The sequence below is a fragment of the Leptosomus discolor genome, chromosome 25 (assembly GCF_034619465.1).
Source record: "Leptosomus discolor isolate bLepDis1 chromosome 25, bLepDis1.hap2, whole genome shotgun sequence".
In the NCBI taxonomy this organism is placed as follows: Eukaryota; Metazoa; Chordata; class Aves; order Leptosomiformes; family Leptosomidae; genus Leptosomus; species Leptosomus discolor.
Window position 1 is genome coordinate 3,171,875 of NC_141415.1, and position 12,780 is coordinate 3,184,654.

Consider the following 12,780-nt stretch of genomic DNA (forward strand, 5'->3'; position numbering starts at 1 on the left):
CAGTTAAATTCAAAAGCAGAGAGTGCAACGGTCACGTCTAGAACTCGGGTGTGAAACCCAAAGTGCTACCTTTTTTTTTTCTTTTTGGAAAGGTAGATACTGATGACAGCAGGAGCGACAGTTGTCCTTCCCTTGCTGAGAAATCAAATGATAAGGGAAGGACGTATGAAGTTACAAAGATCCTTGATTATTAACTTGACTTTTTTTTCCCAAGATTATATGTTGGTACAGCTTTGCAGTACATTTTGAACACACAGACTTCAAAGATACCTGTGCCTGCAGAATATTTTACTGCCATTGTGTTCGGTGGTTAGGGTTCTGTAACTGATCTCTTGCTTGCTTTTCAATGTAGTTAAATAATTTTCAGGAATGGAAGTTATTAGGCAGCTGAAAAGCAGACTGGAAGCAGATTAGGGGAACCGCTGTGCTTAGTGACCTCACTAGGATTTAGACTTTGTGTAAATGAGTTTTGGAAGAAAGAAAAAAAAATATTCATAGAATATTTTCTTCATGTCGGTAGCTGTTCACTTTTAGCAGAATGTTATCTGTAGCTTTTGTGTAGTTAGGGCAGCATCTTGAATTAAGCTTTGTAGCACCACATGTTGCATCTGCCAGAAAGGGCTGAGACAGATGCAGGCAAAATTCCTCAGTATTTGTTTCCTGGCAGGCTATATACGAGCGCCTCTTTTGTTGGATTGTGACACACATCAACGATGTGATTGAAGTGAAGAACTATGACACTACAGTACATGGGAAAAACACAGTCATTGGTGTCCTGGATATCTATGGCTTTGAAATATTTGACAATAACAGGTGAGCCACTTCGTTAAAGCACAGTGCTGTGCCTTCGCCTTGCCCAGAAAACTCATCACCTTTTTTTTTCTTACGTTTTTGCAGTTTTGAGCAATTTTGCATTAATTACTGCAATGAAAAGCTCCAGCAGCTCTTTATTCAGCTGGTTCTAAAGCAGGAGCAGGAAGAGTACCAGCGAGAGGGAATTCCCTGGAAGCATGTGAGTGATTTGGCAGGGGAGGGAGAGGTCGGTTTGAGGTCAGTGTACCAGCATAAGGCCCAGATCTAAAGTTGTTCCACATGTACGCTCCTGTCGAAGTCGATAGGACATCTGTGTCCATGCCAGCTGCACCGTCAGACTTGCTGTCTGGAAGTCAGGCTGTGGAAGAAGCCAAGCAGTTCTCTCACAACATGTCTTTATTTGCCATGGTGTGGGAAAATAAGTGACTCCAGGTCTGAGTTAAAACATATCGTGGCATCCCTGTGATGCCGCACACACCACTGCATGTTTCTGTTCCAAGTGCTTCTGTACTTTGTCTAGTTGTCGATATTGAAGAGTAAAAATCTTGAGTTCTCCTGTTCAAATTCCTTTCATAACATCAAGGACAGATTTTGCTGTGCTGGCTGTGCACAGTTGAATTTTAAAAGATATTTTAATGTGCATTCTGTAGCAGTTGAATTTTAGCAGAGGTCTCGAGATTTATGTGAGATGTTTGAAAAATCACCTTCTCTGCTGTTTGGTAGTAGAAGAGTAGGCTGCTTAGTTTTGAATTGGTGATCTGCATGTCGCAGGCCGATTGCTTCGCCTGTGAACGCCGTGGGGCCATTCTGTCTGTCAGGCACATGGGACTGTTCATAAGTGGCCAGCGCTGGTACGCTCCCTTTTCACTAGCCAGAGTCACAAATATACCCGTTCCTTGTTTTGTACAGATTGATTACTTTAACAATCAGGTCATCGTTGACCTGGTAGAGCAGCAGCACAAAGGGATCATTGCCATTCTGGACGACGCCTGCATGAACGTTGGAAAAGTTACAGATGAGATGTTCCTCGAGGCTCTTAATAACAAGCTGGGGAAGCACGCTCATTTCTCCAGCAGAAAGGTACCGTACTCCCCTCTACCCTCAAAACTTGCTTCCCTTCCTGGCTTTTTTGGTGCAATGGAAGAAGCAAAAAGACTTGAAGGCTGGCTGGGGTTGGAATTGCTCCATCGGGCATGAACTGAAGTGCCCGAGAGCAGCGGCAGCTCCTAATGACAGAGCAGGGCGGCTGGCCTGGGTTTGGGTCGCGCCTCGGGTGGCCCCGTATCCGGCAGAGGGAGCTCGAGTACGGCCCGTGCGAGACCAGTTTAGTCCGGGCGTAAAAGCAGCGGGAGCTCCTGCCTCGACATGCCATGACGTCATCGGTGACCAATGGACGCGCGCTTTCAGCCCACGTGATGTTCTTCCCAGGCTGCTCTGATACGTCGTGACAGTGAAATTATTCGCACTGCTGCTTTATTACAGCCCTGTGATTTATTTATTTATTTATTTTTAATCGTCATTGGCTACAAAACATGTTCATCTCAGAGTGTGCCTATGATCATCCAGGCCCCTCGACTGGCTTTGCTTTTGGTACAGTGTACGACTTAAAAGGCTTTATTAATTCCTCACTTGGCAGCATCTTGAAAACATGGTCACCAGCCTGAATAATTCGAGAATCTTTTACGCCGAGTAATCAAATAAGGGCCTTTTAATTTATTGATGTCTCTCTACTGAGAAACGGTGTTTGAAATGCATCATTCAGAGTGCTGGTTTTCCCCCTTCTCCCTCCCACCCCGGTACAATGTTTTATGTAGGTCAGAAATACAAAATTAGCACAGTTGTGTAAGATATGTGCTAAAGGCTGCCTCCGGGGAGGCTGAGTATAAACAATAGATGTGGATGTGGCTTGTTTGGGTAGAGGCTAGGATGAAAATGAAATAGCTGCTCTTCCCTTCCAGATGTGGCTTTCCTTAAGTGCCCTTTAGCCGCAGCCCACCTGACAGCTCTGCCACAGGCATCCTTGCCGAGGAGGGGGAACGGGAATCTGGCTTTCCACCCTAACCCGGATTTTACCTGCTTAAGCAGCAGATGCACAGCGTGTGCTGAGTAAACTCACCTGAAAACAAGGATTGTCACGAAGCTAGGCTGGGTTTCTACGTTTTAATGTAAATTGCTTCCTTTAGTAGTACTAATGATTGTGAGTGGTGAAGCCTGCGGGGATGGAGTCTTAAATCCTCTGCAGTGGGGTGGTGTGGGAAGTGGTCCAGTGTCTGGAGCTGTCTGGTCCATAGATGTCAGCTACTAGAGAAAGGAGTTCAGTTTCTGTTCTGTCCTTGCTCCTGCCTGTGCTAAGGCAGGGTGCTTCCATCACCGAGAGAGCAGGTAGTGCTTTGGTACAGCGAGGAAGAGGACTGAATTTCATAAAGTGTATGGAAGGCTGTAATACAAAAAATAAAAAAAAAAGTATTAAAAAAAAATCTGTTTGAGTCCTTACCTTCAGGATCCCTTCGCAGCACAGGAGACATTAAAAGAAAATATTGCCGGTTGCAGCATTCCTCAGTAGGGGGTGGCATTGTCAGAAAACTGTTTGCACAGACCAAGAGGGAAGGAAGGGATACTGCTATAAATAATGTTTATGGAAGGTGTGATGTATCTTTCTGGCTTGCTAATTTCTAGTTTAAATCAATATAGCCTTGAAAAAATTGATCCATAAAACTCTCAGCATCATAATTATTTCCCCCCCCTCTCACATCACTGCAGATGTCCTTCACCAGTATCTAAGGTACCTTCCTCAGACCATCTAGAACTGCTGTAGGAAACCTGAGCTTTCTAAGCCACCCTCTTCTAGCTTGAATTAAAACAAAGGACTTGATTTCATTTCATAATTCGCTTTTGCAGACTGCAGTAGTTCTGTCCAGGTGCTGTAAAGTTCGGTGTAGATCAAAGCTGTACCTGAAGAGTTAAAGTCTGTGTGCTGATATGTTATGGGACTGCTCCCATCTTTCAGCCTGAGTTAATGCTTCACTGCTCCCCTGTAGAGCATGTTGGACACCGGCTCCATGTGGACAAGCTCTAAGGGGCTGCCGTGCCCTAAATAGTAGCATCCTAGTTTGTGTACTGCATGTCAGATCTGCTGCTGTCTGCTTGGTTGTCCTGGTGAAAGCCAAACAAACCAGGACAAATACTGGCAAATACTTTCACTAGGAGTATTGGTGGCAAAATTTTATGTTCCTAGAGCATGGGTCATCCTTCTCCAAATTGTCCAATGCTAATCTAGATCTGTACAAACCCTAGCTATTCTGATAGTGTGTCTCAACATCAAAGGTTCGTTTTCTCAGCCTCTTTAAGTTCTGATATTTTTTTTTTCAATTGATCTTATACTTTTAAAGGATCAAGTGCCGTGATAGTCTATGAATTCCTCAGCCTTCAAATAGGGGAAAGTTCTCAACTGGTTGCGAAGGGAGGAGTATGAAAAGGTCCATTCTAGTCCGCCTGATGTCGTATCTTCCAGGACACTGGGCAACAGTGAAGGTCTAAGTGGCAGAAAAATACGGGACCAATGTGTAATGAGAGCTTGATATGCTTCCAGTCTCCAGTCATCTGCAGGCTGGGAACCTCCTGAATCGGGGCTGGTGTCCTTAATATTTATTTTCTTTTCTTTTTCTGGATTGACAAAGAATTCCACAGTTTTGATACTCATGTGAAGAGCTCCTTCCTTCCCGTTTTCCTTCCTTTTCCCCTTTAAGTTACATCTGTGGGCTCCTAGTTCTTGAACAGCACACCAGGGTTCACCATGTCTTCCAATACATCATCTCCATGTAGTTTCCCATTGTTTCCTGGCATATCTTTCTTAACCTGAAGAGGCTTGGTTCGTTTGGCCCTTCCTCCTGTAGCAGTCTGTCAGTAGTGTTGATCAGTTTTGCGCTTCATCAAGCCTCTTCCAGTTCTCCTGTGTCCTTTTTGAGATGGAAGGTAGTTAAGATACTTGTTGGGTTGGGAATGGACGTAATTTGCTCTGAACTTTGGCTTTTCTCGGTGTGTATTGCTGTATTTATATTTAATTTCATTTGGACTTCTTTGCCACTGCTTTTGCCTCGCATGTCTTCCTGCAGTTCTTCACAGTTGTTTTTACTTCCCTGAATGATAAAGTACTCTCAACAAGCCTGATCACCCTCTTACTCTCAGATTATAGCTCATTTAAGGTGATTAAAGTGCAGACCTCAGCGCAGGCCCCTGCAGGACTCCTGTTTCCCATCTTTCCCACAGTTACCTGTGTGAGGACCTTTTCTCTTACCTTTCACAGCAGCTTAAATTGAGTTGTTAGTGAGGAACCTTGTGAAAAGGCTCACAGAAATCCAAGCAGACGTCAACTGTTTCAATACACTTGCTGTTCTTTCTTAATAATGTCGACTGATTTGCCCTGTAGACAGAAAGTTCACAGAGAACCATTCCTTAACAAACCTAGCGTCATGTGAAACCACCCTCAAGTCTCTCCAGCACTGGATGAGTTTTAAGCAAGAAACTTGTGTGGCCGACTGTGTTCTGTCTGGTAGCAGCAGTTGCCTCCCTTCATTTTGGTTTTGCTTGTTGTGTACCTCTTCTATTGACATGTGGGTTTGAGATGTATGTTTTGGGTGGTTGAAAGATGGCATTACATCCTCCATAGCTCCTTGCTAGTGAACGCAGCTGTAACAGGAAAAATTACTTTTTTTTTCCTGGTACGGCCTCATTTTCTCTGTGGTGCTTCTACGCCTTGGTCATCTGTCAGCTCTGCAGACCCTGGTGTGCTTCCTGCTCCTGTTGTGCTGGCCGACTCCTGCCTTTGTAACCTTCTGTGTACCTTGTTACTCAGACTTTCTGGGTTCCTCCTTGTGATTTTTTTTTTTTTTTTTAAATATTTTATTTTATATTTTTACATCTGTTCTGTCAGTTTGAGCCAATCTACTTTCTACTCTTGGACACAGGTGAAGTTTTTTGGAGGGTATCTTCCTCCTTCTAATGATCTCCGCTGCCCTGCAGTTTAACCGTGCTAAGTTCCTCTTTTACTTTTCCAAGACTCTTGGTGGATAGTAGGTATTTGCCCACAGCCCTCGGTATTTTTAAACGCTGCCCGTGCTTCCTGCAAAGACTTTATTCATCTAGCTGCCCCTTTTGGCTTAAACAAAATCCTCATTTTTAGCTTGTTCACCTTTTTTAGTTAAGCTGAGTCTGATAGATTTTTTTTTTTTTATTATTTTTTTTTTTGGCTTCTGTCATTCCTGAAGGGACGAGTGTGTTATGGTCACTGCTGCTGAACGGCTCCCTGGGGGCCCTTGCCATCTTCACTGCAGTGAAGGGACGTAATGGGAAGCCTGAGCTGCGAGCAGAGGGGTGGAGCTGTGACCACCCTGCGTGGGTCTGTAGAGGTGGTCACTGTGTGAGGGGTCCTAGATGGTCTGGGGCAGAACAAGCACTGCTATTGTAACTGCCGGTGTTTGAGCGCTTCACTTTGCTGAGGAGTGATATTGCAATGGAAAAAAATAGAAAGGAAGGCTTAAGTCATGAATTAACTCCTGGGTGCAATGTTTCTCTACCTGCATAAATATTGGTTTTGCGTAATAGTGTTTCTGCATAGTATCAATTTTTTAATAAAACCGTAGGCTCTTGCGACTTGATTTTGTACAAATGGATGTTTTTATAATGCATCCATGAGAAAATATTATAAAGTAGTGTTACGACTGGATGTTGCATCCACACATGTATATATGAAGTGGAGTAACTATAGTTTCCATTTCTGTTCCCAATGCATATTGCTGTTCCATGAAACTTGCAATTCCATGGGCAATGTTTTAATGTTAGTGAATTTATTTTAGCTTTGTGCAACTGACAAAACGCTGGAGTTTGACAGAGACTTCCGAATCAAGCACTACGCTGGAGATGTGATGTAAGTTTCTTTCAGAAGTAAAGTTCACTTCTCTTCTTGTCTTTTGGCCAGCTTTGAAGTAGTACAATATTCTGATTTAATGCTGCTTCTGGTATGGAGCAGAAGAGCTGTCATACAGAATTACAGAGTGCAGCAGTTGCTTATCAATTAGATCTTATGGTGGTTACTTGCTGTACAGAAAAGGATTTTGTACTTGGAATTAAAACAAAAGGAGAATATGGGGGGTGAGGAGTGCAGTGCTTCAGGGGAAAAAAGAGAAGGAAAAAAAAAGCCAGCAGAAAGCTATACTGAGCTAATAAAATCTGGTTTAGACATCTGTTTTGTATGATTATATAACTCTCTGGCTTTAAATTCTCAAATCAGTTTGGGCAGACTCAAAACACAGGGTGGTGTAGAACCGCAGTAAGCATCAGCGCAAGGAGCCTTCCCTGCTCAGGCGGAAACGTTTTCTGTACCTGAAGCCTATGGAAACGGCTGCAGCGTGTGACAGCAATATGGGGGAAGATGAAGGAGAAGTGAGGAGTGCCTATATGTTAGAACCTGTTCACTGGGAAAGCTGTTGTCTGGAATGTCACTGGAGTGATTGAACGGTTTAGGATTTGTGTAACGACCCATGCCAGCAGAATCCACAGGGAATTAATAAGGAAATAGCTTAGGATTTCTTTTACCTTGGGATTGAATTTACCTTTAACTGATAGGGGCAACCAGTGGGGTCATACCAGCCCATTCAGCGCGGGTAGATTTTGTTCTGGAGTCCTTGCTGAGCAATTGCTGGCAGACGTCCTTGATTGCAAAGCGTTTTGCCAAGGAGGAGAGAATACAAGGTGCCGTATTAGTGGTTGAACCTTCTGCACTGCCAGTGGCTGAAAAGTTTTGTAAAGAAAACTGAAACGTGGAAGTATTTCTGTGTTATGTGGAGCAGTAAGATTTAGGGGTGGCTCCATGCAGGGATTTGAATATTGTTGGGCTCTGGATCCCAGTGCCTGCAGTTCAGGTGCCGGCTTCCCTGGGGGGGGGATCTGAAGCTTGGGAAGCAACTGAGTGAGAGTCACAGAATGGGGAGATTTGGGACCTTTTCTTTGAGGGCAGAGTGCTATCTGTCTTGAGTCTTGGAGAAGAGATGAAACTCTGAAACGATAATCTTTCAGGGTGGTATTTCTGTGGGAATAGAGAAAGGGAAGAGTCCAAAATGTGTGTGTGCGTGTATTTCCAAGAGAGTTTAGTCATTAGTTATCAGCTGCTCTCGGTTTCAGGCACTCTCCCACTGGAGAATCTTCCTAGACACCAAGAGAGGGACAGACTAGACATATGCAAAAAGAAAACTTCATTTCTGTAGGGTCTAACACAAACACGTGCTCTGAATTTGGAGGCAGAAGTCAGGAGTGTAACTCTTGAATTTGGGCCATCTGCAACTCGCTCAGCTCCTGCTGGGTGTGTTTATTACGTGCTCTTCACCTGCACGGTTCAACTAGCTTTCTGAAACTAGAGGTACGTTGTTCCTGCACTGGAGGTGGAAAGCTGGGCAGAAGGATCTAAGTCTCACACAGTGCTCATGCAGCAAATTAGTGACAGGTTGAGAAACAGCGCTGGTTCCTGATTAGCATCTGCTGTGTCTATAGGAGTGCAAAGATGCTGATTCCACACCGATACCAGCAGCTCAGAGAAGGACTTTACTTCTTTGCAATTAACGCTATTTTCCTGTTTTTTCAGTTACTCAGTCACCGGATTTATAGACAAAAACAAGGACACTTTATTTCAAGACTTCAAGCGCCTCATGTACAACAGGTAGGAATAAAAATGTTAATGAGGTGAATTTAAATCAGCTTTGTCAGAATCCCTTTTATGGAGTGGATGCTAGAAGAGACTAACGTTGTCACTGATGCTATCTGTACTGCGTGTGCAGTGCCCGTGAATAAACACGTTGCTCTTGGGTTTGGTCTTTGTATATCTGCTGTGACCCGAAGGCTGATAGTCTGAATTCTCAGGATAAAGTCCTTATTTTTGTTTTTGTTCTGATATAAGTGTTAATTTAACTAAATTTAAAGTGCACAAGGAGCTGGTTTCAAACAAACAATCAAGATAGATACTCGATTTGTCATTAACCAGGGTTTTGGACCAGCTGCGAATGCACCATTACTGGTCTCTCTCTAATCGATGCTGAAGATACTGGGTAGCGTTTGGTCAACGACAGATGTCATTGGCCCCAGCTAAAAGGCCCTGGTTGAAAGAAAGCTTAGGGGTGAGGGGAAAAATGGGCAAATCGATTTGAATCCTTTTCATACGTGCAGTGACATGACAAATTTGAACGTGTTGTAAACGCTAATTAGGCAAGTACATGCTCCCTTTGGCAAGCAAATCTGAAATCCTGTCAGAGTGTGTGTATATAGCAGTGCCCCAGAAAGCTGTTTTCCTTGACGGCTGGCGTTAAACACCTTCTAATTCATTTGTAACTGTGGCCTGTCTCAACCTTTCAGAGACTTTGCTCAGAGGTAGAAGTCAGCATGAAATAGCCTGTGGCTGCACAGCCAGCGCTGTTTACCTGCTCTAAAAGCTAATACAGCTGTTAACTCAGTTTACAGTCCTGTTATGTTTACTTGGTGTACTCCCTTCAACAGTCTTGTTAGTGTTTTCAAGACTTCACATTAACCAAAAACCTGCAAAATATTTGCTGTACGGAGGTTTTATTAAATTTAGCCTCTGTTTTCCGTGAAGTCTGTGGTAAAAGGCTGTTCACAGAGACCACTTACGGCATATCAAACATGGGGTGGATTGGTTATTGGATTGCTGTAACTCTGTAATTGCTTTCAGCTTTTGTCTGTTCCAGAGCTCTTGCCATCCGTCATGGCCATTTTACCTCACCTTCAACCCTTCCAGAAAATATAGGCTAAAATGTATAAATTATTTTATATATCAAGAATAGTGCAGAAATACAGCTTGAAATCAGATAGGAAGTTTCAAAGGAGGAGGTTGTGGGCTATGGTCTTGCTCTGTTCTGTTTTGATTAAATTCTTTATGTTTGTGTCAGTAAGGCAGACTCTGCTTTTGATAGATCACTCCTGCAGGATTTTTACCAGCCCATTACTGCACATCTTTATCTGAAGAGGAGAATGCACTTGTCATTTTTCCAGAATATTCGGTTGTAAGCTTGAACCGTATATTGCTCAAGAGAGAGATTTTGCCCAGGAATGTCGTATTGCTTTGGCTGATACATTTTGAGCTGCAAACACCAGCAGATCTGGATAGAAGCAAGCCGTTGAATTTTGAATTTAGTGGAAGTGCTGTTAGACTTTGCAATTAAAGAGACTGTCTTTTAGCTCTAACCCTGTGTTGAAGATGATGTGGCCTGAAGGTAAACTGAGCATCACTGAGGTAACCAAGAGACCTCTGACAGCTGCTGCTCTTTTTAAGAACTCCATGATTGCACTAGTGGACAACCTGGCATCGAAGGTAAATATTTCTGTTTCAAAACTCCAACTTCTCATTAGTAGGGTGTAGCTTCTCCGTGGAGAGGCTGCCACCTTCCGATCCCTGCAATCGGTCGGAAAGCCGAGCTGATCAATGGCAGCCGAGCTTTGGTGGTGACAATGGGCAGCTGTGAAGATCTGGGAGGAGAGTTAGCTGGCAGCCCCGCGTAAAGGAGGTGGATTTTTGTGACAGTGACCAGTGTGTCTTTCACTTGTAGGGAAGCCAGTCTCTCTTAGGTAATAATTATTATATCAACTAAATCATCTCTAACAAAGCTCTTCTGGCAGAGGGCCTGGAGGATGTAGTTTCACAGTGGAGATTATCTTTCTGGCTTTCAATGCCAAGTGACTTCTGTGAAAATACAGGCAGACCTGTGTGATTGCCTTCTTTCCTCCTCTTTGCTGTGTCAGAGGGTGAGAAGTGAAACCTTTTATTTTACTGAATAATTAAGTTTTATAGTAGAAGGTGTTGCTTTGGCAAGCACCACTTTGGGTGAAGAAAGGCAGGTAAGAGAATGAACTGGGAAAGGGGCTGTTTGACCGCGATGTGGCTGAGTGGCAGGAAGAGGAGAGCAGTGTGATCCCTCATGCGAGTAGAGATCGCAAAGAAATACTTGGGTGTTACTGATGCCGGGTGACCTTGCTGGACTCCTCACATTTCGTAGTGTTGTAGAAGGGGTATGTGGTCCACAAGAGATGACCAGTGAGCCCAGAGCACTGCTATATGTTAACAGTTAGAATAATTAGGCAATGAAGGACAATGTTCTGACTATCTTCTCAGGAGTTGTGGTAGCAAAGGAAATAGTGGCCCAAGATCCAGAAGGAAAACGTGCACGCAGGTGTGGTAAGGCTAGGAAAAGCTTTGTGGAAAGACGAGCCTTGTTCTAACAAGAAGACCCTGTGAAGAGCAGAGTGTTATTTCAATTTTTGCTTGGAGTGGCAGCCACATGAGTAACAAAGTCTTCCCAGGTGCCACATTGGTCAGAGCACGGTCTTACAGTACTGGCAGTGCACAGGAAGAGAAAGCGATCCTCACTGCGAATATTGCAAGGAATAATATATTGCTTCATGTTTTGCAGAATTAGGAGATGAAAATAGGCTTGCTTTATATTCATGAGTTCTAGTTCTGGAGTGGATTTAATCTTCAGCAGTAAATCGGCGGGAGGGTGTGCAAGCCCGACCAAAGCCATCTCGAGGAGCCAGCTGAGCTTTGTGACCGAGCAGTGAAGCCCTGCAGCTCCCCCCAGTACTGTGTGACTAAGGGCTGCTAAGAGGATGCCCTTGTTAGCCCAGCTGAAGGCCAGGTCTTGCTTTAGGCAGGCACCGTGAGTGGAAGTAGAGAGAGGTGCTACCCTGCTGCCTGTGCAGCCAGAGAGGAGCTGTGCTGGATGGCGAGTCATGAGCTGTTGGGGCTGGAGAATGTGGCCGTGACTCTGATGGAAGGGAAGTGGGGACAGGCTTTAGTCTGACTTTCCAAGGAGTCAAGATTTACCTCATCTGTCAGTCCTCCAAATAATTTGCTGGCTAGCCCTAACCTGAATTTAGTATAGAGATGTCAAGAACCTGGAGAGATTTCTCTCTGTGATGTGAAAATGAGTAGTTGGGGAAGGAAAAAGATTCTGACTGAAGCTGCTTGTTGTTACAGCCGTTCTCTGTCATACAGAGCAATCCCGTTCTCTCTTGTCCAGCCAAACGGGGAGGGAACCTGACACACCGCAGGGAGGTGTTTCAAGCAATACAGCCAGAAACTGCTGGGGGTGTTGTAGTGGAGAGCGGTGACCAAGGGGGATAGCAGGGAGCTGTCGGTGGGGAAGGTTCAGCAAGCGTTCTGGGAAAAGCTTAATTTGCTTGTTTATGGGAAAAGTTATTCTAGGCAACCTGCTATTTGTAAAAGTAGAATAGTCAAGAGAATGCCGTGTCTGTGGTGATTTGAACAATTCCTGCAACTCGCGGTGGGAGATGAAGAGTTTAAATCGCACGTTATCAGTCTTGAGTCAGTAGGTACCAAAATTCATCATTGGAGGCTGGCTGGCTTATGAGAAATGAGTTAGTTTCAGTCCATTAGTCATTGGTATCTCTATCACAAATAGAGCCTTTTCCAAGCCATAACCAGGAACTTTCCAAGTCAAATTTAAGCTGGTGAATTCACTAGGAGGTTCCTGGGTGTGGCTCGGTATAGTCCTTTCCCATTCTTTACCTTCCCTAAACTCTCACTGAGGAACTTGTATTGAAGATGTTGGGGTTTTCCTTTGTTACTGTCAATTAGCAATGGTAAAATTTGTATTAGAGCATTGTGTTTCCCAGAGGGTTAAGTGTCCTGCTAAAGGGAAAGCTCGCCTTGCACAGGCATGTTTGTCAGGACGTACCGAGGGCCCTAGCCAAGCAGGAAGGCGCCGTCTTGGTTGTGCAGCATTTTATGGCCAACCTTTAGCCTGATGGAGGGCCAGAACAAAGCGGGTGACGTTCACACTGTGGAGTCTGCTGTTTAAAAGTTTGCATGGCCAATGCTCCTGGCAGAACTGTTTGTAGGTACTGAAGTTTGCAAACTAAGTTACGTAGTTGAGCTTTAGCTATTTTTAG

The 12,780-nt window shown here is 44.2% G+C and overlaps 1 protein-coding gene across 1 annotated transcript in view; it reads left to right on the forward strand.

The window, feature by feature from the left end:
* The window catches only part of MYO1D (myosin ID), a 165,000-nt gene that overhangs the window by 45,557 nt on the left and 106,663 nt on the right, over nucleotides 1-12,780 (forward strand). Inside the window, exons 9-14 of the mRNA XM_086477799.1 lie at nucleotides 668-813; nucleotides 898-1,012; nucleotides 1,723-1,893; nucleotides 6,666-6,736; nucleotides 8,447-8,521; nucleotides 10,051-10,183. Coding sequence (XP_086333925.1) covers nucleotides 668-813; nucleotides 898-1,012; nucleotides 1,723-1,893; nucleotides 6,666-6,736; nucleotides 8,447-8,521; nucleotides 10,051-10,183 — 711 coding nt within the window. The remainder of the gene's footprint in view (nucleotides 1-667; nucleotides 814-897; nucleotides 1,013-1,722; nucleotides 1,894-6,665; nucleotides 6,737-8,446; nucleotides 8,522-10,050; nucleotides 10,184-12,780) is intronic.